We start from the raw sequence: 26,000 nt of genomic DNA on the forward strand, positions 1-26,000 counted from the left end.
ATTTTAAGATTCAAATTCCCTGACTTTTATTATGATTTTCCCTGACATGTTTAGGCCTAATTGTCATTATAGAGCTTTCAGATGGGATAGTAGTACGTCACACCTTCCCAAGTCTTGCCGCTGTTCTGGTAGCCATATTGGTTGGCCTCAGCTTCATTCCTGCTTTAAACCCACCAATATGGCAGCGTAAATTATGTCACGAGACTAAGCTCCTCCTCCAACTGAAAGCTCTCTATTCTAAATAACTAAACAATTGCGTTTAAAACGCCTTTTGGAATTTTTAACTTAAAACATTGAGGAGAGAGCGCTGCGATAGATTAATCGGAATGTGCAATTATATTCGGTAATAACTTAGTGAAAGGACAATATTTATTTTATTAGATATGATAAATAAGAAAGTACAAAATAGATTATAATAATAATAATAATAATAATAAATAATAATAAAAGGCTTTTTATTGGAGCAATCATTAAGATAAGATCTTATTTACAATGATGTCCAGTCCGTTTTAAATTAAAGTAAATAAAATTCTATTATGGTAGATAAAATTCAAGTATAATTAATATTGATATATTTTTGAACTTCTAGTTTGTATTTCTGGAGGGTTTTTTGGGTTTTGAGTTGATGGGGTTGATTGTTCCAGAGCGTGATGCCTCGAAATTTAACGATTTAACGAGTTAATTATTCATGCCGTGTTGTCTTAATGTTATTAAAAAATATACTACCACACCCTTAATATTTTATTTTATCAGTCTACAATATGAATATCTTGATGAGGTTTTCCGCTTACTCTTCATAACCAAGGAACAATTTCATAAATCCTGTTGAAAGCTGTAAAGAATTTAAGATATACAATTATAAATAATCAAGCCAAATTCTGCTGAAATTAATAGTAGCAGAGGGGAATAAGAGAGAAGGGACACACTTTATATCTCCATAATGCTTTACACTCGTAACAACAGTCTTACTAACCTCAAATCAACTACCCTTCACTGATTGGCTATCTAACTTCTGTCTTAGCTGTGACGTCAGATAAGAAGGTGACGTCTCGGTTGACGAATAAAAAGTAGTTTTGTTTACAACTTTACATTGAAGGAGATAAAAATGGCCGAATTTCATGTTGATAAACGAAATCAAGCTGTGCAATTAATTTAGATGCACGGGAATTGAGAACATACCAAAATCAGATAATTTGAAGGTATTAAATAGATGAAAACTAATTATTCTGAATTAATATTAAAAAGTATAAATTAGTTTAAATAAAAAACATACTTGAGGTTATAATTACACAAGAACGAAACATCGACAGCCCTAAGCCTTTGGAGAATGAAAATCTAGCAGACAAATAGGCCGCCTGATACCGCGGAGAACTTAAAGAACTATATTTGCAGTAAATTGGTTAAAAGCTGTGTACTTGCGCAAAGTTTTCGCGGTTTTCGTGAGGTTGGTCGGACTCCCGTTACCATAGCAGGCTCTAATGTCTCCCTTCTCTCTTATTCCCTTCTGATAGTAGTTTAGTAGTCAAGTTCCAAAACCTTAAATTTAGGTAGTTCCCATCATAAAAATATTTACCAAATTTATAGTATCCAGTTCCATTCACTATTTGTGAAATTTATCAGAGATATTTGCAGTACTACAAACTAGTTTACATAACTATAAAATAGTAAAAATTATTAAAGCTGCATGCAACAGGTTTGAACTTTTTTTTTAAAAAAATTCCTGGGTTTTTTAAAATTGTTCCGCTTAGTAGAAGCAAAAGAAGATATTTTCTTCTGGTAGTAGGCAACATACAAATAAATAGTAGAACTAAATTGTGTTGTTAGCCACTTGTTCATAACTAATGATCAAGTGTTTCCACTCTCGCCACGGGGAGGCCACACTTTTGAGAGCAAACCCAGATTGATACCAAAAAGTCAAAATGTCATACTTTTTCCTTCTGATATCAATATTCTTAATGAAAAAAAAAATTCTTTAGCATATACTATCCCTAGAACCAGCCACTTCATCCTGAGAGATTAAGTTCCCAGTTCTAAAGATAGTTACTAAAGCACTTTTTGTTTAATTAAGATGCTGGTAAAATAATTATTTCGTGTATCCATTAAAAGGATACACGAAATAATTATTTTTATTCACTGTTTATATTATGACTATGAATTATATTATGATCGTGACTATAAATTATATTATGATCGTGACTATAAATTATATTAGAGTGTGACTATAAATTATATTAGAGTGTGACTATAAATTATATTAGAGTGTGACTATAAATTATATTAGAGTGTGACTATAAATTATATTAGATTAGATTATGACTATAAATTAATATACTATAATGTTTTGTTACTTCAAATAACCTTTCTGCTTACACCTCAAACTACAAAAAAAATCTGGGGAACCTTTTTCAAAATACTTTTCATCAACGTTTTTGCAATTTTGATGATACCAATTTTTACAAACCATGCATAAAATCATGTTCTTTAACGCCTTTTTAAAAAAGGGATGAGTTACCTTTTCAAAATAAGCTGAAGTTTGCCTACACTCATCAGTACAATACAGCTCAATTACTTCAGTTTTTCTAATTACAACATCTTTCACTTTTACGGGCCTTTCAAACACTGTTTCAGGGAATTCTAGAATTTTTTGCTGTTCCAAACATGATTTTATGTGTTTTCTTAATTCAGTTTTGTTAAATCTAACTGAGCTGGGATTTAAATCTGCTGCCAAAACATACGCATACCCAAGTGATAAAGGACCACAACTATGACAATCGGACTGGTTTTGTACGCTAACAAATTCTACCTTTAACTTTTTCCCTTTAAATTTTAAGATACTACAAATCTGGTAATAGACTTCAGTCGTGAAACAATTTGGTAGTGTGTTATAAACGCGTACAGTTCCCTCAGGACATCCAACTGTCGACACTACTAACCAATGTCCAACTGTTATACAATGCACTACCTGTATCATATCTATTCGAAATGTTTCAAATCCTAACTTAAAACCTCTGCCTATTAGTTGAAAGCCTTTCTTTTTAGGAAATTTCGTAGCTAATAAACTACAAAAGTTCTCTATTATGTTATTGCAATAATAACTATCCATTTTTCCTAACCTTTCCTGAATTTCCTGTGTAACAGAAGTACAATGTTTTCCTGGCTTCTGGTTATCTAACTTAATTGGTTTTACTGTATCTAATTTAGGTTTAATATTTCTGGCAGGCGAAGGCGGTTGGTCTATCTTCCGTTTAACCCTATGCTGACTAGCTATAGGAGTTTTATAACCTGTCTTTGAAAACGTGGCTCTGCTTTTTTTACTGTTTTTACTTCTACCTCTACGATTTTTAACAATGGGTATTTTTAATTTGTCTCTAAGGCCTGTTAGACTCATCCTTTTACTTGTAACTAATCTAGGTGATTTTAAAATTTTGGACTTAGGGTTGGCTTTAATAACTAGATTACTTGTTTTAAATTTATCTAGACCCGAACTGACATTAATATTTTCGGAATTGTGGCCCTCTAAAATCTTGGGTGAGCTTCTAGCTAATGGCAATAGTGCAGATGACTTACTAAAGCTTTCAACACCCTCAAATGAAAGTGGTGCTATTTTAGTTACGTTTGCGATAAAAGAATCTATATTACAATTATGTAATGGTTTATCTTCATCAATATTTATAAATTGCGATACGGGTACAGAACTATCAAAACTTACCCTATCCAAACCTTGATTTGTAACATTGAAACTATTCGTAAAACTTTCCCCATCTTCATGACTAATTATCGCTAAAACAGGATTGTTCAAAATAGATTCTTTAGAAGAACAAGAATAATCAACTAACATCTTAAAATCTCTTACCTCTTCCTCTAACCAATCTTTATCTTGACAGGGATTTGGGGCTTCACAATTTTCAGAATATTTTAAATTTGACTCTTTAATTTCGTAAAAATCTCTTTTCAAAACATCATCCCCACCCTCTACTAAATTTGGTACCTTTTTACTCCTTCCCAATACATTTAACTTTGATTTCCCCTCTAATCCTGTCTCTCCCCCAACATCGACATCTTGCCCATTAAGATCTTTTCTAGAAACTTCCATCCTCACACCCTCTAATTTGGAATCTCCCACATCATCACCCTTACCAATACCCACACCCTCTAATTTGGAATCTCCCACATCATCACCCTTACTAATACCCACACCCACATCATCACTCTTACTAATACCCACACCCTCTAATTCGGACACACCCACATCATCACCCTTACTAATACCCACACCCTCTAATTCGGACACACCCACATCATCACCCTTACTAATACCCACACCCTCTAATTCGGACACACCCACATGATCACCCTTACTAATACCCACACCCTCTAATTCGGACACACCCACATCATCACCCTTACTAATACCCACACCCTCTAATTCGGACACACCCACATCATCACCCTTACTAATACCCACACCATCCTGACTACTAACACTTAAATTAGAGTTTCTCGTACTGTTAGAAATTTTACCTTTAGATAATAATATTTTTTGATTCAACTGTTTGGCTTTAAGAACATCTGATAAAAACTCGTACATTTCCCGGTATTCTAACATACCCCCACTAGAAGCTAAATCGACAACTTGCTTTGCTAAAATGATAAGTTTGTTAAATTTTTGATTATTGGTTAAAACCCTACTCCCCTCCTTGAATTTAGTAACAGTCACTGGTAAAAGTTCTAACCCAGGAGCATTTTCAAATATAATGGCTTTCTTCCATCTTGCCAGAATTAAGTCTTCACTAAACATATCTGCTAAACTCTCTCTTCTTGCAAAAAATATATGCGAACAAGGAAGACCAAAATTAATGTTAAATGAGCAAGAACACTCCACCAAATTAATTATGGAATAGGTTTTAGTTACCCCTTTACCTTTAAAGACCCTAACTTCTAACTTTAATTGATCAAACTCATAGTTTTTCTGTAGCGCTTCCAATTTGCAAAGTTGCGAATAAACAACTCTTGTCGCTCCCACCGAACAAACCTCAGCAATTTGGACATGCAAGCTATCAACGCGCCTTGTATCAATAGTGGTTTTAATTTCTTTATATAATTTAAAAGCCATATCATTTTCTATATTCTTTTCAAATTTAATTAACTCCCCAATAGCTTCAGATAGTTTCATTCGCGAATTAAGGTAATGTTTAATTTTACTGTTATGGCTTTCTACGTAATTGTTAGTATTGTTTCCCAAAGATTTTAACCCCTTTCTATAAGACATAACCCATTTCTCTTTACAACTTTCCCAATTTACTTGAAAATACGTGAAAAATTCATCACTAGCAACTAATCTAAAATTCTCTTTCTGTAATTCGTAATTGTCTTGATCAAAAGAATAAACCATACCCGTTAAATACACCATTAATTCCCTCTTAATATCCTTATTTTGACCGTATTGATTCACTTTGCGTTTAAAATTATTCAGAACATGAAAAGTACACAACAAAACCTGCGCAGAAGGAATATGTTTTCGAACTAGATTCATTTCAATGAAATCTTTGTCAACCATGACAACTTTAGTTTCTCTAATACAACTATTAACTTTGACAAATTTGGAAATGCACTTATCTAGAGTTTCACTATCTTCTCGTCTAACAAAGAAATAGGAAACGGGTCTACCGTTGAGGTTTGCATCCTCGCATAAAATTACATAGAGAGGGAACCCTTCTATGTTTAGCTTATACGTTCCATCCATAAACAGAACATCGTGAAACTTTTCACATGATGTTCGCATGGTAGGCGTTTGAAAGTACACATATTCCAACTCATCGTTTTCGTCAGTACAAATATCAATTACAGAATCTTGAGGCAAGAGTGTCTTCAACTGGTCAATTAAAATCTGTCCCTGTGTTCTGCCTCCTTCATTACTTAACTTGACTTTCGCTCTTAAATTCTGAATATCTTTTGAAGTGACCACCTTACCATACTTATCAGAAACATATTCTTTAATTTTTAAGGTTGGTACGTGCAAACCACACAACAATTTAGCATCATTTTCCCCAACTTCACCTAATTTTCTATTCTGTGGATATTTATCAAATATTGAAGGATTTACAGGGTGGTTGTGAACAAGATTTGCAGAATTAATGTGATAAGAAGACCCCCTACGTGCAACTTTAAATCTAAATAAGCAGTTTCGTGCATTGTGTTGCTGATTTGGCCTTAAGCCTTTACTCTTGGTTTTAACTTCCCCATAATGCTTGCAGACATATATAATAGATTTATACTCACCTCCTGCTAATTCGCTTCTGAGCTTAGTCAAAGGGTGGCTATTACTTTCACTCCACTTGGCCAATGTTCTTTCAAAATCCTTAAAACTAGGAAATTCCTTTCCTACTGAAATAGCTTCTGGCAGGCTTGCTTCCTTCATTGGCGAGTTGCTAACTTTTGAAGAATCTTCCTTCAGGTGGCAGTTGGATTCATCCTCTCCTCCACCTAGAAAAGTTGCATCTTCAAAAGAAACAAAGGCGTTTTTCCTAGAGCTCTTCTTTGCAGAGTTCTTCGTCTTTGCAGAGTTCTTCTTGGCACCCTGCTGAGAAACAAAAGAACACTTCCCAGAACTTCAATCAATAATATCCATAGAAAGGCAATCAAAGCGATTACTTATAGAAACAGAATAGACCGGAAGTGAAGAAACCGGGGTCGGGAGAGGAGAAACCGGGGTCGGGAGAGGAGAAACCGGGGTCGGGAGAGGAGAAACCGGGGTCGGGAGAGGAGAAACCGGGGCCGGGAGAGGAGAAACCGGGGTCGGGAGAGGAGAAACCGGGGTCGGGAGAGGAGAAACCGGGGTCGGGAGAGGAGAAACCGGGGTCGGGAGAGGAGAAACCGGGGCGGGAGAGGAGAAACCGGGGTCGGGAGAGGAGAAACCGGGGTCGGGAGAGGAGAAACCGGGGTCGGGAGAGGAGAAACCGGGGTCGGGAGAGGAGAAACCGGGGTCGGGAGAGGAGAAACCGGGGCCGGGAGAGGAGAAACCGGGGTCGGGAGAGGAGAAACCGGGGTCGGGAGAGGAGAAACCGGGGTCGGGAGAGGAGAAACCGGGGTCGGGAGAGGAGAAACCGGGGTCGGGAGAGGAGAAACCGAGGTCGGGAGAGGAGAAACCGGGGTCGGGAGAGGAGAAACCGGGGTCGGGCGAGGAGAAACCGGGGTCGGGAGAGGAGAAACCGGGGTCGGGAGAGGAGAAACCGGGGTCGGGAGAGGAGAAACCGGGGTCGGGAGAGGAGAAACCGGGGTCGGGAGAGGAGAAACCGGGGTCGGGAGAGGAGAAACCGGGGTCGGGCGAGGAGAAACCGGGGTCGGGAGAGGAGAAACCGGGGTCGGGCGAGAAGAAACCGGGGTCGGGCGAGAAGAAACCGGGGCCGGGCGAGAAGAAACCGGGGCCGGGCGAGAAGAAACCGGGGCCGGGTGAGAAGAAACCGGGGCCGGGCGAGAAGAAACCGGGGCCGGGCGAGAAGAAACCGGGGCCAGGCGAGAAGAACGGGAAGAAAGCGATACCCAGACTGGGGCCGAAGCTAAAGGCAAAGGAGGAAACTCTTCTAGAGATGAAAAAAGAGGAAAGACTGTCTGTAACTTAGTTACAGACGGTAGGGAAGGACAACAAACCAAAACAGAGCGGGATCCCCAACAAGAGGCAGCGGCGGGCGAGGGCACCTCCGGAGAGGCAGCGGCGGGCACCTCCGGAGAGGCAGCGGCGGGCGAGGGCACCTCCGGAGAGGCAACAGCAGAAAGCCCTGAAATGGGCAAAGGGACAGACACAGCACGACGAATGACAGGATTACGAAGAATAGGACCACAGATAGCACTACCCATATACCTAAAAGTTACATTGAGTCTCACAGACTTGCATTCTTCTTTCGGAACACAGTGCTGCCAAACCCGTTGGCATGTGCCCTCCATAACAAGCAGTGAACCAGGGTTCAAGGAAACATTTACACCAGGGACACCAGAACGAAGAGAACGTAACTTAAAAGTTCTACTTACACCAAAAGACAAAGAGGCAATGGTGCAGTGGACTCCACGCTCATCATCCGAGTGCCAACCTACCGAGTCCTGCCCATCTCGGTAGAGGTTGACCACAGCGGCGTTGAACGCCACTCCAAGCTGACGTTCAACAAGAACCTTTAAAGAAAGTAAAGCATCAGGCCAAGAATTATCAGCTTCATGACTTACCTTTCCATACCGATAAGGGAAAGATCCTCGGTATGCGACTCTTCGGGGAACAGCCATCCTTACAGCAAAGTCATCAGAAAATTCCTGCAATAAAGAAGAACAGAAATTAGCGGCATCATCTCTAGCAATAAAAGTAGGGTTCCAAAACACAGAAGCCGGTGAGGTCCTTGGCGGTACCCACAAGGGATTGCTGCCAGGAACCAATCCACGAGGAGCTGGACAAGGGCCAACAGCAGAGCTATAAAAAGTAGAATTTGACATTGTTAAATCGAAATCAACAGAAACAAAACCTCCTCTAAACAACAAAACCTCCTCTAAACAACAAAACCTCCTCTAAACAACAAAACCTCCTCTAAACAACTAAACCTCCTCTAAACAACAAAACCTCCTCTAAACAACAAAACCTCCTCTAAACAACAAAACCTCCTCTAAACAACAAAACCTCCTCTAAACAACAAAACCTCCTCTAAACAACAAAACCTCCTCTAAACAACAAAACCTCCTCTAAACAACAAAACCTCCTCTAAACAACTAAACCTCCACTAAACAACAAAACCTCCACTAAACAACAAAACCTCCACTAAACAACAAAACCTCCACTAAACAACAAAACCTCCACTAAACAACAAAACCTCCTCTAAACAACAAAACCTCCTCTAAACAACAAAACCTCCTCTAAACAACAAAACCTCCTCTAAACAACAAAACCTCCTCTAAACAACAAAACCTCCTCTAAACAACAAAACCTCCTCTAAACAACAAAACCTCCTCTAAACAACAAAACCTCCTCTAAACAACAAAACCTCCTCTAAACAACAAAACCTCCTCTAAACAACAAAACCTTCACTAAACAACAAAACCTCCTCTAAACAACAAAACCTCCTCTAAACAACAAAACCTCCTCTAAACAACAAAACCTCCTCTAAACAACAAAACCTCCTCTAAACAACAAAACCTCCTCTAAACAACAAAACCTCCTCTAAACAACAAAACCTCCTCTAAACAACAAAACCTCCTCTAAACAACAAAACCTCCTCTAAACAACAAAACCTCCTCTAAACAACAAAACCTCCTCTAAACAACAAAACCTCCTCTAAACAACAAAACCTCCTCTAAACAACAAAACCTCCTCTAAACAACAAAACCTCCTCTAAACAACAAAACCTCCACTAAACAACTAAACCTCCACTAAACAACTAAACCTCCCCTAGACAACTAAACCTCCCCTAGACAACTAAACCTCCCCTAGACAACTAAACCTCCCCTAGACAACTAAACCTCCCCTAGACAACTAAACGTCCTCAAGGCAACTAAACGTCCTCAAGGCAACTGAACGTCCTCAAAACAGCTCGTCCAAAAACAACAACGAAACGCAGGGAAAAACACAGTAGCTGGAGAAATCTGAAATGAAATAAGTTGAAAAATATAAATTAGTTAAACAGTACAAACTTAACAAAACAACCAATTATTACTAAAACTAAATGAAATCGAGAATGGTATTTTCCAACGTATTAAAAGCTAGAGAGTGTCTATTCTCACCCCCCCCCCCGGGTGGAAATAGCTTATACGCTATTCTCACCCCCTCCAGGGTGAAAATAGCTTATACCCTATTCTCACCCCCCTACCACGTGACCTCCCGCGTAACTGGCCCAGTCTTGGAAATAAGGATTTTTTTGAAACTAGTCCTCGGGACCAGTGACCCCCAGCGTCTACAATATTAAACTAGTCCTTGGGACCAGTGATCCCATCCCTAATTTATTTTTTACTAATCCTATTGAAATAAATGAAGGGAGTATTTCGTTGACGCACAGCCCACTCGATCGGGCTATAGATGCAAAATTATGTCAAAAATCAGAGTTAACTCTTAACATTTCCGTCCTAATTTTGAAAATACTGGTTGAAATCTCTTGAAATTTTAATGAGATTTGCAAAATAATGTTTGGTATTTTTGTGCAAAGTTTTTCTCTTACAAAGCTTTTTGTAACAACATTAAAACGAAAATGAACCATAATTTAATGGCTTAGTCTCAAACAGTTTAAATTTGTTTCTTTCAGCTTCACTGGTTCGAGTCTCTTGAAATTTTAGAGAAAGGCATATTTAAAGTTTTTAAATTATTGTGGAAAATTTCGAACTTTTAAAACGAATAGTCCTTTTCCTAAGATTTCCCTAAGCGACTAAATAGGTTGTAGGATTATGCACAAGCACAATTTTAATGAATTTTTTGGAAGTGAATTGTTTCTTTGAAAACTTCGAAACTTTGCATCATAACTTAAAACCGTTCAATGTGCCTCTCACTAAAATTTCAAGAGATTCGAACAAGTGAAACGGAAAAACTTATTAAACCGTTCCAAGACCAAGCCCTTTAAGTAGGGCTAATTTTCGTTCTAATATTTATACAAAAAAAAAGAAGGGAAACTTTTCAAAATTTCCAAAACATAGCAAACGTTGTTTTTTCACATCTCTTTAAAATTTCAAGAGGTTTGCACCAATAGTTTCAAAATTAGGGCAAAATAACGGTGTTCCTCCCATAGCCGGTCATGTTAAAAGCTGGCTCCTTGGATTTTTCGAGCGAAAAAGCTCAAAATTACCAACACGCGCTTTTACATAGGAAAAACATTGTGTGGAGGGGCTTCTATAATCTATAGCAAAGCGTGAAGCCAAAGCGTGATCGAGTGGGCAGTGGTTGTAGCAAGGAAGGAAAGAATTAGAAAATGTCAAGGCTAGGAGACTATATCCGTGGAGTAGAAATTTATAATGTCTAGAATTTTTAAACTGGTCCCTCCTGAATTTTCATAAAAATTCTCAATTAATAAACTGGTCCCAAGGACCAGTAACAACCGGATTTTGAATAAAAAAACTGGTCCGAGCAATTAATAAACTGGTTTTTGACCTGTGGACCTGGCCCCCTGGCAGTATAGCGTGGTTCATGCGTAGTAACTCCTTATTTAAATGCAAATGAAAAAAAAATCTGAACTACAAAACTGAACTATGATTAGCTCATAATATTTAGTAATCAATAATGATAATTTCATGAAAAAAAAACTATTACCTAATAAAATGTTCAGAAACATATTTGCTTGTTTCCGTCCCTGCTTTTAAACTCTGAACCGTGTGTCGTCTGCTGGCGGGGAAAAGTAAACTTGGAAAACGAGTGCTGTTTAAGTTACTTTAGAGCAGCAAATTAAAAGTAATTTCTATTGTTTGAATATTAATATCTAAATATGCATCTTAATTCCCCAGACTGATTGACAGTTTTATATTTGCCCTACCTGTTTGGCTGAATTAATTGGACTCTTCTGTTTGCAAGTCCTAGAGTAAAGTTTAACAGTGTCTCCAACCTACCACGTGACTAACAATTCAATGAGGTAAGGGAACTTAGGGAAGGGCTCAGGGTGAGAAATAAGGAAATTTTTTAAACTGGTCATTTGACCAGTAGAGCCCAAGGGTTTTAATTAAAAAAACTGGTCAATGACCACTTAATATTTCTACATACTGTATGAGCTGCACTGAAATGGATTAATTTCTATAACCCACTACTGGGAATTTACTTTTTACTAAAGAAGGGGAATTTTAAAAGTGGTCACAGTGACCACTGGACCCCCAGGCATTTAATAAATAAACTGGTCATTTGCTCAGTGCCACCGCCTTATTTCTCACCCTGGAAGGGCTGCGGTTGGGTGATAATAGCTTGGTTGCTATTTTCACCACCCGGTGAAGTGAATGGTCTACCCCGGGTGAAAATTGCGTCCATGTTATTTCCACCCTACCACGTGACTAAGAATTGAAGTAAGGGCTGTGGTAGGGCATTTAAATACAACATCTTATTGATTCATTAGGGGGAGACGAAGTTTATGTGCAGACAGGAAGAAGCTCACAATTACGAATCACAAATTAATTCACAGTGATGAGCGTCCATTCAATTATGGATTTGTGATTATCGAGCCAGATCACGGGGGAATCCAAAGAAACATGTCACGCGCGACTCAATGATGAGCGTCCATTCATTGGCAAATATCGTTCTTGAACATGTGGGAATTTAATGAATTATGTCTGGTCTCTCAGTGATGAGCGTATATTCAAGTGTAATATTTGTGATTACCGCGCCCAAACTCACGGGAATTTAAAGATGCATGTCTTGACTCACAGTGATGAGCGTCCATTCAAATGCGATATTTGTGAATTTCGTGCCCAAACACGCAGTAGATTAAAGCAGCATGTCGCTACTCACTGTGATGAGCGTCCTTTCAAATGCGATATTTGCGATTACCGCGCCCGAACTCACTGGAATTTAAAGATGCATGTCTTGACTCACAGTGATGAGCGTCCATTCAAATGCGATATTTGCGATTACCGTTTCCGCACTCGCGGGAATTTAAATCAGCATGTCGCTACTCACAGTCACAAGCGTCCATTCAAATGCCATATTTGTGAATATCGCGCCCGAACTCGCTCGAAGTTAAAGAGACATGTCTCGATTCACAGTGATGAGCGTCCTTTCAAATGCGATATTTGTGATTATCGTACAAAATTTCGGTCGAATTTAAAGACACACGTCTTGACTCACAGTGATCAGCGTCCTTTCAAATGCGACATTTGCGATTACTGCACCCGAACTCGCACGAATTTAAAGAACCATCTCGGGTCTCACAATGATGAGCGTCCATTCAAATGGTATATTTGCGATCACCGCACACGAACTCGCGGGAATTTGAATCAGCATGTCGCGACTCACAGAGACGAGCGTCCGTTCAAGTGTCCTTTTTGTGATTTTGCAGCCAAAATAAAGCGTGGTTTAAGAGCTCACATTTCTAGACTTCATCCATCAAAATCTGGAATCGGACGAAAAATTATAAAAACTGTCTCGTCGAAGTCAAAACGGAAAAACAAATACGACCAATCAAAGTTTACTCGGAAATGCCGGTTTTGTGTAAAAGTTTTCAATTGTCGAGAGTCTTTAATTTCCCACGAAAACTATTGTCGAAGCAGCAAGGACGAACGTATTTCTATGAAAGACAACGCTAAGAAACCAAATCAGGGAAACATGGAAGCGAATTTGTCAGATTATAACCAAGTTCAGTCAGAAAGTAGATCAACTGGTGTAGCTGACTTTGTGTTGCCTTTAAAACTCAAATCAGACGACAAACGAGGAAGTTCGCAGCCAAAACGAAGTGTGACAAATATAAACCAAGATTCCCTTAATGAAAGTGATCAGTCAAATGAAGTCGAAATTCATTCTGAATCAGATCCCGATGAACCCAGTAACACGAGAGATTCTAATTGTACTAGTTCAAAAAGTGTCGGTTCTAACTTCAACCAAGGGCTTTCTTTGAATACTTGCCCCTCTAAGCGTAAATTTAATACCATATGTCCTACCATAACCGCTGATGAAATTAAGAAAGAACCCGAACCTGTATCGAGTGCTAATTTCAGTTCAGAGTTTGACATAAATTGTGTCAAATTGGAAAACGAAGCTGCAATGCCTCTTTCAGCTAACGAAGCGATTTATGGCCCAGAGTCTGAAGCATCAAGGTTGGAATCAAATGTAAAATGGGAAGAACCTATTGATCACCTTAAGAATGAGTTTGGTTTTCACAACAATGACGCTGTTGACCAAGACGCTCGGTTTATCAACAAACACTGTTCCATTATTTTGACAAAATTGGAAAATTCGGGGAATTATCTTGGATGTTATTACGTTAGAATGAAAGAACCACCTTATGTTTACGAGGTGGTTAAAGTTAATTTGAATCCCCTCATTTAAATCATTTTGATGTACTGTAGTGTGACTAAAAAGTCTTATGTCCGTTTTCCATTTAAGTATTCTTTACAATTTCATGCTGTCATTTTATTTCAACAATAGGGAAATTAATGTTGCGGGGCGCGAAATATTTCATGACGTCACGAACTTTGAAAGTACACTATCCTAGCGCCCTCTATCCCTACAGTTATTTAAATGAAATTCCTTATTTCCACTCTTGGCATTTTGGCGGACATGTTGGTGGGTACTGAGTAGTTTAAAAGACGGAACTTAGAGATGGATAAATCTAAAGATTTAAAACAACCAATAGATTATATTAAAAGTCTTGATTTAGAAGTTCAAAAAAGATACGTTGATAAGATTAGATATATCGGGAATTGTGATCCATACAAAGTTGATCCGAAAGAATTTGAAAAAGTGCGTGACGGCCAAGGCTTAGGGAAAGGTGAAGCAGCTTTACCTCCAATAACATTTGGGGACCTATTTATTTATTTAATATCTGGCATTTCGCCATACACTCAACAAGAATTAAGAAACTATAAAAGTCTACTGGCCTATAATCAATTCTTACATGGTTTTGTGAGAGATGTTCGGGTTAAGAAGTTCGAAGAATCTGGAAATGTGGTTGTTCGAGGCCTAGTAAGTATTTTTAATATTGTTTTTGTTATTGATTCTAGATTCTAGAAAGGTATTTATAATGTTGTATTTGTTTTAGGTTATGCACTCACAACAACTTCGAGATAAGCCGTTGGACTGCTGGATCATCGCAGATAACAGTGGCACCGTACTTTGTGGTCATTGCACATGCATCGCTGGCCTTAACGAGTGTTGTACACATGTTGGGGCCCTTTTATTTTATATTGAATATGCTGTGAGGTTTAGAGAAACCGTTAGTTGTACTGGCGTTAAAGCAAAATGGGTTGTACCCATTACAAAGACGGTTTCATACTATCCTGTTTGGCAAGCTGACATTTCAACAGCAGAAACTAAAAAGAAACAGTTGAATGAAAGTCTTAAAGGAGAAACGATACCACCAAAAAACTTAAAATCAGATATTCGAAAGCAAAAAGATGTACCATCTATTACTAATGATGAATTTGAAGTTTGGTGCGCTGAATTTTTTGAAGCCAACCCAGAGAGTGGTATTTTTAGTATATTACCGAACTTTCAAAGTGGATTTATCCCGAAGTGTTTAAATTCAAAATATCCTCCAGTGTTGTCTGAATTATTTGAGGAAGAAAAATTGAACTTTGCATTTAATGAACTTCTCGCTTACTGCCAAACTATAAATGTTGACTTTTCACAAGATCAAGCGAATGTTGCAGAGAAAGATACAAAGCTTCAGTCAAAGAACAAGCTATGGCAGCAGCTGAGGGCCGGTAGAATAACTGCTTCAACGTTCAAGAATGCTGTCAGTACAGATCCTGCAATGCCTTCCATATCGCTTGTCAACTTAATTTGTTACCCTAACTCTCACAATTTTCAAACTGAAGCTACAAAATGGGGATCAAATATGGAAAACACTGCTAGAATTAAGTACAAAGATTATATGATAGGTAAACACCAGAACTTTAGAGTTACAAATTCAGGATTATGGTTAAACAGCGCCTATCCCTTTCTGGGAGCTTCCCCTGATGGTTTGCTGGATTGCACCTGCTGTGGTAAAGGGACACTGGAAATAAAATGCCCCTTTACTATGAAAGACAAATCTGCACATGAGGAGCATAGGAATTCCTGTCTAAGAAACAGTGAGTCTGGCTATGTCCTAGATAAAAAGCACTCTTACTACTATCAAATACAAGTTCAGCTATTTGTAACAGAGTCGCGTTATGCTGACTTTTGCATTTGGACCAATGTAGATATGCATGTAGAACGAATTAAACCTGATATGGAGTTTTGGAAGGAGAATGTAGGAAAAGCTGAAAAAATATTTAGGTGTGCAATTTTACCTGAACTTGTTGGAAAATTTTATAGTAAAGGAGTGGATGAACCTACACTAGACAAGGATGAAGCCACCTGTGATAACGCCAAAGCTACTGCAGATGAAAACGCCAAAGCTACTTGTGATAATAATGTAAAATCTACTTGTGATAACAATGTAAAAGCTACTTGTGATAATAATGTAAAAGCTAATTGTGATGTTAATGCCAATGCTACATGTGATTATATCGACATAATTACTGGTGATAAGGGAACAAGAGATGAAAATAGTATTCCCGACTTGTGCATTCCATCCACCACAAAACCCAGCTTTTCTGGTACTAAAATGGTACTCTCTTCAATTACAAATAAAAAGTCAAAGAAAAAAGTACAAACTTGGTGCTACTGCAAGGGGCCAGACGAAGGATCAATGATTGGGTGTGATGGGGAAAACTGTCGCTTCCAGTGGTTTCATACTGATTGCCTTAAAATAGACAAAATACCACGAGGCAAATGGTATTGCCCAGACTGCGCAAAATTGAACAGAGTTAACAAAAAGAGAAAAGAAAAAAAATAAATGTAATCTAGTTCCTACTTTTTAAAAAATTTTATTTTGAATTAAACAAATCTTGTTTTATTGAAATGAAACGACTGATTTACAAAGATTAGTTAACGCACATGCCACAACACCAATCTTATCAATTGTAGAAACTTCCTCGCCTTCTACCACGTGTAATAGTTCTATTGGGAGTTTTGAATGTAGTAACGTGTATTTTTGTCTGATAGTACCGATAACTCGTTCTACATGAATTCGCACGTTTGCAATTTTTCTTGTTGCTTCCACCTTTCGTGGATCTAGCTGATTTTTCCCGGCTTGTCGAAATGCTGGCAATTTAACTGTAGCATAAAACAACCCTACAGCCTCTTCTATTTTGAAGCCCCTATCAGCTAGTACTACATCACCGGGAAGAAGGTTATCAAGAAAACCACACTCTTCCGTCAAACGTTTATCGCTTACGCGTCCTACCCACCCCTTAGAAAGAAAACTAACTGTTCCCTGGGGAGTAATGCCTATTAAAAACTTCACTGTGTTTTGATGTTTGTAGCTTGACCATGTCTCAGCTTTCGTTAATATGTTTGAAGGTTTTTCCAGGAAAACTTCAAAGCAGTCTATAATTACTGCAACGGACTTGCCAAAGTTTTCTCTGAAACACATAGGCATGGTTTTTTGCAGACAATCTCTATCAGGCCACTTAATGAATTTTTCTAACCGTTTATATAATACATTTAGGCAATTATAAAATATTTTCCCAACAGTTACTTCCGAAATACCAAATCTATAGGATAAGTCTCTGTTTTTCGAGGCCAAACGTAATTTCATTAGGGTCAGTATTAATTGTTGAAATGGCATTAATTTAGACTTTTCAAATAAAAACGGCTTTACACCATTAAACAATACCAATAACGTTTTATAATTTTCCAAGCCTGTGAAAAATTTTACTTTGGCATCGTTGGATACAAACGATGATTGCATCAAAAGATGGTTCTCACGTTCTCCGTTAACTTTTTCAAACTCACATTTTAGCGAGCGCAGTTTGCTTTCCAACTTTTCCATTAAATTTAGCGAATCTGTTAATTTCGATTTTAATACTTCATTCTCAATTGTTAAGTCTTTCACTTTTAGCAAACTAGCTTCCAATTCAAACATTTCAATAACTCGAAAAATAGTTTCAGTGCCACTTTCTTGGAATTCTTTTCTATTTGTTTCGGTACCAACTTCTAAATAAGTAATCAAATCAGAATTGGTCACTTGTGTCCCAAACTCTGACATTATTATAGCATCGACTTGCGTTCCAAACTCTGACATTATTATAGCATCGACCTGTGTTCCAAAATCTAATGTTTCTGGTTTAGTTTGCACTTCAGAATCTGCCATTTCTGTTTTAAAATCGGTTTGTGTTCCAAAGTTAGTATTTTTCACTTCTTCGGGTAAAATCATGTCGTCATTCTGATAACTAAGAGAAGCTGGACTCTCCTCCAGGAATGTAGAGGTATTAACTGAGCTGTCAAGCATACTTAATGTACCAAGTGAAATTCCACTCTCGTCTAATGATGTAGAAGTAATAAAGGAGGATTCCAAGGAAATAGAAGAATCTTTACTCTCGTCTAATAATGAAGGTTCAGTAATGGCAGTTTTTCGTCGCTTTTCTTTAACAACTAGCGGAAGATTAGCTCGCCTACGTTTTCTCTCGTATCTCTCGAGCTTTGACACATCCCCTGAACTTTCTTCTTTACTGGAATTGTCAGCATTCAAGTACTTGGTCGGGAGCCAGTCAGGGTTCGTATTATCATATAGGGCTGATGGTCCTTTTCATATATTACAAATTACGTTAGAGACCTTTATTAAAAGAGTTGGTCAAATCAAATCCATACCTTGTGAAAAATGTATAGAACACACCCTCATGTAATCACGGAGTGATTCGGTTGTAAGGTTTAAGCATTTTAACCACTTCCTTTTCCTTTCGCTGGATAATAAATTGGTTTTTTCTCCTTGATGTGTTATTACTTGTGGAATTCGGAAAAACTTTAGCGGTTTAGTCTTGTTATCCGACTTATCTGAGTTATCTCTAACGTTAGGCCTAGGCCTATCTGAACTTTTACAACCTTTAACGCAGCACGTCCGAACCATTTTAACATATAACCCGTTCCGTAATCGCCCGTGATAAAATAACGAATAACAATAGTTATTTTAAACTAACAAATAACTAGTTAAAGACTAACTAAAAGTACATACACGGTACAACACCTTGTTTAGACTTTGTCCCACCAGCATGGCCGCCTTATTAGATAGAAGGCAGTTCAGTGAACTGGCATAACATAATTACACATTTAGGAACTGAACTGATGTGAACTACTAACTGCTATAGCGAGGTGTGACGTATTAGTTTTCCATCATTAATTTCCCTATACGCGTGTGTTTCTTACTTTATTTTCGAATAAAATTGCTTAGTCTGAGTTAAAAACTTTAGTTCTGCCTTTAGAGTCAATTCTTAACCAATTTATTATTATTGTTCCTAGGGATGCACAGTGACATATAGAAGTGAAGGTTCTTTTTTAACCACATCGTAAGATGTGAGCTATTAGTTCACTGGGGATGGAAGTGGGAGTTGCCGTGTCTGTTGTGGTGGCCGTGGGTGTGTTCGTCCTCCCTCGTAATTCATTATAGTTAATTAATAAAAAAAAAACAAATAAAAAATATTAGATTTGCATTTAATTGAACAACATAAAATTAATTATGTAATAGAAAAATTTAAACATTGTAGTTTTATTTTTAATATTGTAGTTCAACTTGGTTTAAATAGATGTCGCTGTGTAAGTTGCCCTGACACTGAATACATTACACCCTGAATACATGAATGTACACCAATTACACCCTGAATACATGAATGTACACCAATTACACCCTGAATACATGAATGTACACCAATTACACCCTGAATACATGAATGTACACCAATTACACCCTGAATACACGAATCCTGAATACATGAATGTACACCATTATACATGAATGTACACCAATTACACCCTGAATACATGAATGTCATAAATGGACCCTGAATACATGAATGTACAGTTGCCCTGACACTATGAATACATTACATCCTGAATACATGAATGTACACCAATTACACCCTGAATACACGAATCCTGAATACATGAATGTACACCATTATTACACCCTGAATAGATGAATGTACACCAATTACACCCTGAATACACGAATCCTGAATAGAATACATGAATTTACACCAATTACACCCTGAATACAGAATCCTGAATACATGAATGTACACCATTATACATGAATGTACACCAATTACGACCTGAATACATGAATGTCATAAATGGACCCTGAATACACGAATCCTGAATACATGAATGTCATAAATGGACCCTGAATACACGGATCCTGAATACATGAATGTCATAAATGGACCCTGAATACACGAATCCTGAATACATGAATGTACAGTTGCCCTGACACTATGAATACATGAATATACACCAATCACACCCTGAATACACGAATCCTGAATACATGAATGTACACCATTATACATGAATGTACACCAATTACACCCTGAATACATGAATCCTGAATGCATGAATGTCATAAATGGACCCTGAATACACGAATCCTGAATACATGAATGTACACCATTATACATGAATGTACACCATTATACATGAATGTACACCATTATACATGAATGTACACCATTATACATGAATGTACACCATTATACATGAATGTACACTAATTACACCCTGAATACATGAATCAACATGAATGTACACTAATTACACCCTGAATACATGAATCAACATGAATGTACACCATTATACATGAATGTACACCAATTACGACCAATTACACCCTGAATACATGAGTGTCATAAATGGACCCTGAATACACGAATCCTGAATACATGAATGTACAGTTGCCCTGACACTATGAATACATGAATGTACACCAATCACACCCTGAATACACGAATACTGAATACATGAATGTACACCATTATACATGAATGTACACCAATTACCCCCTGAATACAAGAATCCTGAATACATGAATGTCATAAATGGACCCTGAATACACGAATCCTGAATACATGAATGTACACCATTATACATGAATGTACACCATTATACATGAATGTACACCATTATACATGAATGTACACCATTATACATGAATGTACACCATTATACATGAATGTATACCAATTACACCCTGAATACATGAATCAACATGAATGTACACCATTATACATGAATGTACACCATTATACATGAATGTACACCATTATACATGAATGTACACCATTATACATGAATGTACACCAATTACACCCTGAATACATGAATCCTGAATACATGAATGTCCTAAATGGACCCTGAATCCTGAATACATGAATGTACACCATTATACATGAATGTACTCCATTATACATGAATGTACACCATTATACATGAATGTACACCATTATACATGAATGTACACCATTATACATGAATGTACACCAATTACACCCTGAATGAAATTTGACCAGTCTCATCGGCGGCGGCTACTGCTGGCTGAGAAATTCTAGGCATAAATGCCAAGAAGAGAGAAAACAAAATTCCCAATCCTGTCTTTACCCGCTCCTTGATTTCCCTAACCTAATCCCTGGTCAAAAATTCATATGTGGTCCATTAGATAGCTATGATTATACAGTGAAAAATATATTATTGTTTATACTAGTAATATCGGCTGTATTACAGCTGGCTTCCTATTTTCGAATATCCAAAACTTTTAATGTTAATTTTAAATTAAACTTCACCATTTTTTGTATGTTCACATTTAAATAAATACCTCTCAAAAGCGAGAGTATACAAACTATGTGGCTTTAATATGGGCTTTGACCATCTTGTTTTTGTTGTAATAATATGGTAGAGAACTAACACAGATACGCCTAATATCTACACATACGAAAGTAAGAATAGTTTAAGACTCATATGATCAGAAACAAGAGCCCGTAGCACTTATTTTAATTTGAAAAACACGCTGTAAACACATTAATGAATAACCTCGTTCATTCATTGTAAAATCTTATTCAAACTTAAATGATATAAAAATTATCTGTATTGCAAAAAAATAAACTAACTCATATTATATTGTGTTATTAAGAGTTTGTTTTCATTGTCTGTGTAATCAGTTGTAATGTGTTTTTCCTTAATTGAGTAACTCTTGTCCCTTTATAGGTAAGTAACCCGTAAGCTCGTTACTCTACTCTTATAGTGCATGGAATATCAAGCCTTATCTGTTGTTATTGGGAACTAACAATTTAATAGGAAAATCACGTTATAATTAAATGAAATTGACATTTAATTAAGCTCCCAAATCATACAGCGGAAGTTGGTTTTAGGATGTAGTGATGTTAACCGTTTGGAAAGAAGGGACAGAAGTCAAACTAGATAATAGTAATGGGAAACGTAGTAAACGAAATGTGTCATAATTCATCATCGATAATATCTCATGATACATTTTCTGCCACTTAGTTCAAAGCAACAGCGTTTCCATACTTCATAATTTGCCTACTTATCTCTAAACCTTTTGCATTTTACTGTGTCTATTTAATGCAAAGTGCAAACCATTTGAAATTGCGCAAGCTTGCATTAATATTATATTTTTTTTTGTATAGTCTGTGCAAACCGTTTGAAAAGGTCACGGTATAGTTTGCAATAAATTTGGAGTATATTAGTGGTCGCCGTCAAGTTAATCTCAACGTGTCGTCTGCTCCGCGCTCTGTGATAAAGGACTTTTAGGCGGGAAAGTACGTTGTCTTTTAGAGCTTCAAATTGAAGGTAATTTCGATTATTTGAATATTTATATCAAAATATTCATCTAGTTCTCCATGACTAATAGACAGTTTAATATTTGACCTGCCTTTTTGATTGACTGCTTATATACATATGGGGTTATAGGTCTAGAAGCCCCACGTTGAAATGAACAATTCTTGAACCCCCCCTGTTCATTATCATTCATTTCCATTTCAAACAGACTAGTGACAGTGTCAGGGTCAGGCACGCCACTTCTTAGGAGCTAATTCTTCATCACTATATTACTGAGGTTAATATTGCACTATTGTTTCTTGGAATGCCCTCCCTGGTCCTGTCACATCACCCCTCATTGTCGGACCACTTAAACCGTTACGGTTTATGTTGCCATCTCAATATTTAATTTATACTTTTAATTATTTGACTTACTAAATTGATTATTGTAATAACCCTATGCTTGACTTGTTTCCTAAGCAAAGCTGTATGGCACACTGTCCCTAGTTTACACTGCCTCGGGAACACAAAAACAAACAAAACTGACTTAATCGGACCCCTCTGTTCGCAATTCCTAGGTTTAACTGGAGGGTGATATCCTCATTTTTGCAAGAATAGCCATCTCATTTCCGCACTTAAAGTCAGATCATATGAAATCTCGATCAATAACCACAATCAATCAATTCATTCAGGAATGAAAACAATCATTTAAATGCAACATAAAGTGTCACTTGTTGATTCACTTGGGAGAGACGAAGTTTAAGTGCAAACTGTGGGTAGCCAGACATTTAGAAACCCACAATTTATGCATCATTAATTCACAGTGATGAGCGTCCGTTAAAATGCGATATTTGCGATTATTATGCCCGAGTGCAGAGGGAATTTAAAGAAACATGTCGCGACTCAATGAGCGTCCTTTCAAATGCGATGTTTGCGAATATCGTTCTCGAACATGCGGGGCTTTAAAGGCACACGTCTTGACTCACAGTGATGATCGTCCTTTCAAATGCGATATTTGCGATTACCGCGCCCGAACTCGCGGGAATTTAAAGATACATGTCGTGACTCACAGTGATGAGCGTCCATTCAAGTGCGATTTTTGTGATTATCGTGCAAAACTTACGTCGCAATTAAAGAAACACGTCTTGACTCACAGTGATGAGCGTCCTTTCAAATGCGATATTTGCGATTACCGCGCCCGAACTCGCTCGAAGTTAAAGGAGCATATCTTGGCGCACAGTGATGAGCGTCCTTTCAAATGCGCTATTTGCGATTACCGCGCCCGAACTCGCTCAAATTTAAAGCAGCATGTCTTGGCGCACAGTGATGAGCGTCCTTTCAAATGCGATATTTGTGATTATCGTACAAAATTTCGGTCGAATTTAAAGACACACGTCTTGACTCACAGTGATCAGCGTCCTTTCAAATGCGACATTTGCGATTACTGCACCCGAACTCGCACGAATTTAAAGAACCATCTCGGGTCTCACAATGATGAGCGTCCATTCAAATGGTATATTTGCGATCACCGCACACGAACTCGCGGGAATTTGAATCAGCATGTCGCGACTCACAGAGACGAGCGTCCGTTCAAGTGTCCTTTTTGTGATTTTGCAGCCAAAATAAAGCGTGGTTTAAGAGCTCACATTTCTAGACTTCATCCATCAAAATCTGGAATCGGACGAAAAATTATAAAAACTGTCTCGTCGAAGTCAAAACGGAAAAACAAATACGACCAATCAAAGTTTACTCGGAAATGCCGGTTTTGTGTAAAAGTTTTCAATTGTCGAGAGTCTTTAATTTCCCACGAAAACTATTGTCGAAGCAGCAAGGACGAACGTATTTCTATGAAAGACAACGCTAAGAAACCAAATCAGGGAAACATGGAAGCGAATTTGTCAGATTATAACCAAGTTCAGTCAGAAAGTAGATCAACTGGTGTAGCTGACTTTGTGTTGCCTTTAAAACTCAAATCAGACGACAAACGAGGAAGTTCGCAGCCAAAACGAAGTGTGACAAATATAAACCAAGATTCCCTTAATGAAAGTGATCAGTCAAATGAAGTCGAAATTCATTCTGAATCAGATCCCGATGAACCCAGTAACACGAGAGATTCTAATTGTACTAGTTCAAAAAGTGTCGGTTCTAACTTCAACCAAGGGCTTTCTTTGAATACTTGCCCCTCTAAGCGTAAATTTAATACCATATGTCCTACCATAACCGCTGATGAAATTAAGAAAGAACCCGAACCTGTATCGAGTGCTAATTTCAGTTCAGAGTTTGACATAAATTGTGTCAAATTGGAAAACGAAGCTGCAATGCCTCTTTCAGCTAACGAAGCGATTTATGGCCCAGAGTCTGAAGCATCAAGGTTGGAATCAAATGTAAAATGGGAAGAACCTATTGATCACCTTAAGAATGAGTTTGGTTTTCACAACAATGACGCTGTTGACCAAGACGCTCGGTTTATCAACAAACACTGTTCCATTATTTTGACAAAATTGGAAAATTCGGGGAATTATCTTGGATGTTATTACGTTAGAATGAAAGAACCACCTTATGTTTACGAGGTGGTTAAAGTTAATTTGAATCCCCTCATTTAAATCATTTTGATGTACTGTAGTGTGACTAAAAAGTCTTATGTCCGTTTTCCATTTAAGTATTCTTTACAATTTCATGCTGTCATTTTATTTCAACAATACGCGTGTGTTTCTTACTTTATTTTCAAATAAAATTGCTTAGTCTGAGTTAAAAACTTTAGTTCTGCCTTTAGAGTCAATTCTAAACCAATTTATTATTATTGTTCCTAGGGATGCACAGTGAGTCAGTGACATATAGAAGTGAAGGTTATATTTTTTTTGTTGTAATAATATGGTAGAGAACTAACACAGATACGCCTAATATCTACACATACGAAAGTAAGAATAGTTTAAGACTCATATGATCAGAAACAAGAGCCCGTAGCACTTATTTTAATTTGAAAAACACGCTGTAAACACATTAATGCATAACCTCGTTCATTCATTGTAAAATCTTATTCAAACTTAAATGATATAAAAATTATCTGTATTGCAAAAAAATAAACTAACTCATATTATTTTGTCATCAATAATCAGATTTTCATGTAAAAACATAAGATGGAAGGTAATATTTGAATTTTTACAGGAAAAAACCCTTCATTCATTAAGAGTTTGTTTTCATTGTCTGTGTAATCAGTTGTAATGTGTTTTTCCTTAATTGAGTAACTCTTGTCCCTTTATAGGTAAGTAACCCGTAAGCTCGTTACTCTACTCTTATAGTGCATGGAATATCAAGCCTTATCTGTTGTTATTGGGAACTAACAATTTAATAGGAAAATCACGTTATAATTAAATGAAATTGACATTTAATTAAGCTCCCAAATCATAAAGCGGAAGTTGGTTTTAGGATGTAGTGATGTTAACTGTTTGGAAAGAAGGGACAGAAGTCAAACCAGATAATAGTAATGGGAAACGTAGTAAACGAAATGTGTCATAATTCATCATCGATAATATTTCTTTTCATATTGGCTACGCAGCATATTTGAAAATTGTTTCTATTTTGTTTAAACTGAAACTTTTAAATTGTTTGTCGATAAAACCTAGACAGGAGTCGATATTTCGATTTTTCCTTATGGACATGAACATGAGACAAACAAATGATTTTTTTCTCGGGAGACTGGTTACTGTCATTCTTGGTACAATATATG

At 37.3% G+C, this 26,000-nt stretch overlaps 7 protein-coding genes across 21 annotated transcripts; 3 read left to right on the top strand and 4 right to left on the bottom strand.

The window, feature by feature from the left end:
• Positions 1-421: 421 nt before the first annotated feature.
• On the bottom strand, positions 422-4,203 carry LOC149588863 (uncharacterized). Of its 3 annotated transcripts, none has more exons than XM_089862149.1 (3): positions 3,854-4,203; positions 1,574-3,780; positions 422-832 (listed from the first exon to the last, which is right to left on the bottom strand). In XM_089862149.1, exons 1-2 carry the CDS (start codon positions 4,091-4,093, stop codon positions 3,775-3,777), a joined length of 246 nt encoding a protein of 81 aa, XP_089718275.1. In that variant the 5' UTR covers positions 4,094-4,203; the 3' UTR covers positions 422-832; positions 1,574-3,774. The 3 variants fall into 3 exon arrangements, with proteins under 3 accessions (XP_089718275.1, XP_089718274.1, XP_089718273.1); XM_089862148.1 differs by having other exon boundaries at positions 422-654; positions 732-832; positions 1,574-4,203; XM_089862147.1 differs by having other exon boundaries at positions 1,574-4,203.
• Positions 4,128-6,840, bottom strand: LOC149588864 (zinc finger SWIM domain-containing protein 3-like). Its single transcript, XM_089862122.1, has 2 exons — positions 4,216-6,840; positions 4,128-4,132 (listed from the first exon to the last, which is right to left on the bottom strand). The coding sequence occupies exons 1-2, from the start codon at positions 6,416-6,418 to the stop codon at positions 4,128-4,130; spliced, it is 2,208 nt and encodes a 735-aa protein (XP_089718248.1). The 5' UTR covers positions 6,419-6,840.
• Positions 6,841-8,052: 1,212 nt separating this feature from the next.
• On the bottom strand, positions 8,053-8,475 carry LOC149588865 (uncharacterized). The gene is made up of 2 exons (XM_089862200.1): positions 8,225-8,475; positions 8,053-8,163 (listed from the first exon to the last, which is right to left on the bottom strand). Exons 1-2 carry the CDS (start codon positions 8,473-8,475, stop codon positions 8,085-8,087), a joined length of 330 nt encoding a protein of 109 aa, XP_089718326.1. The 3' UTR covers positions 8,053-8,084.
• Positions 8,476-11,330: 2,855 nt separating this feature from the next.
• LOC149588866 (uncharacterized) lies at positions 11,331-14,067 on the top strand. Its single transcript, XM_089862217.1, has 3 exons — positions 11,331-11,401; positions 11,467-11,579; positions 12,051-14,067. Exon 3 carries the CDS (start codon positions 12,254-12,256, stop codon positions 13,973-13,975), a length of 1,722 nt encoding a protein of 573 aa, XP_089718343.1. The 5' UTR covers positions 11,331-11,401; positions 11,467-11,579; positions 12,051-12,253; the 3' UTR covers positions 13,976-14,067.
• A 1-nt stretch (position 14,068) lies between these two features.
• LOC149588867 (uncharacterized) lies at positions 14,069-16,540 on the top strand. 7 transcript variants are annotated; one of them, XM_089862212.1, is made up of 4 exons: positions 14,069-14,611; positions 14,688-15,720; positions 15,793-15,881; positions 15,947-16,088. In XM_089862212.1, the coding sequence occupies exons 1-4, from the start codon at positions 14,249-14,251 to the stop codon at positions 15,947-15,949; spliced, it is 1,488 nt and encodes a 495-aa protein (XP_089718338.1). In that variant the 5' UTR covers positions 14,069-14,248; the 3' UTR covers positions 15,950-16,088. The 7 variants fall into 7 exon arrangements, with proteins under 7 accessions (XP_089718338.1, XP_089718339.1, XP_089718336.1 ...); XM_089862213.1 differs by having other exon boundaries at positions 15,832-15,881; XM_089862210.1 differs by having other exon boundaries at positions 15,793-16,540.
• Positions 16,485-18,857, bottom strand: LOC149588868 (uncharacterized). 2 transcript variants are annotated; one of them, XM_089862215.1, is made up of 3 exons: positions 18,326-18,857; positions 18,134-18,259; positions 16,485-18,058 (listed from the first exon to the last, which is right to left on the bottom strand). In XM_089862215.1, exons 1-3 carry the CDS (start codon positions 18,579-18,581, stop codon positions 16,527-16,529), a joined length of 1,914 nt encoding a protein of 637 aa, XP_089718341.1. In that variant the 5' UTR covers positions 18,582-18,857; the 3' UTR covers positions 16,485-16,526. The 2 variants fall into 2 exon arrangements, with proteins under 2 accessions (XP_089718341.1, XP_089718340.1); XM_089862214.1 differs by having other exon boundaries at positions 16,485-18,259.
• Positions 18,858-22,014: 3,157 nt separating this feature from the next.
• Positions 22,015-25,385, top strand: LOC149588869 (uncharacterized). Of its 6 annotated transcripts, XM_089862032.1 has the most exons (3): positions 22,016-22,306; positions 22,754-22,913; positions 22,966-25,385. In XM_089862032.1, exon 3 carries the CDS (start codon positions 23,167-23,169, stop codon positions 24,874-24,876), a length of 1,710 nt encoding a protein of 569 aa, XP_089718158.1. In that variant the 5' UTR covers positions 22,016-22,306; positions 22,754-22,913; positions 22,966-23,166; the 3' UTR covers positions 24,877-25,385. The 6 variants fall into 6 exon arrangements, with proteins under 6 accessions (XP_089718160.1, XP_089718158.1, XP_089718156.1 ...); XM_089862034.1 differs by lacking the exon at positions 22,754-22,913 and having other exon boundaries at positions 22,015-22,306; positions 23,098-25,385; XM_089862030.1 differs by having other exon boundaries at positions 22,503-25,385.
• The last annotated feature ends 615 nt before the right edge of the window (positions 25,386-26,000 follow it).

This window comes from Phalangium opilio, unplaced genomic scaffold (genome assembly GCF_054372755.1).
Source record: "Phalangium opilio isolate 3A_F unplaced genomic scaffold, DU_Popi_V2 ptg000537l_1, whole genome shotgun sequence".
Taxonomy (NCBI): Eukaryota; Metazoa; Arthropoda; class Arachnida; order Opiliones; family Phalangiidae; genus Phalangium; species Phalangium opilio.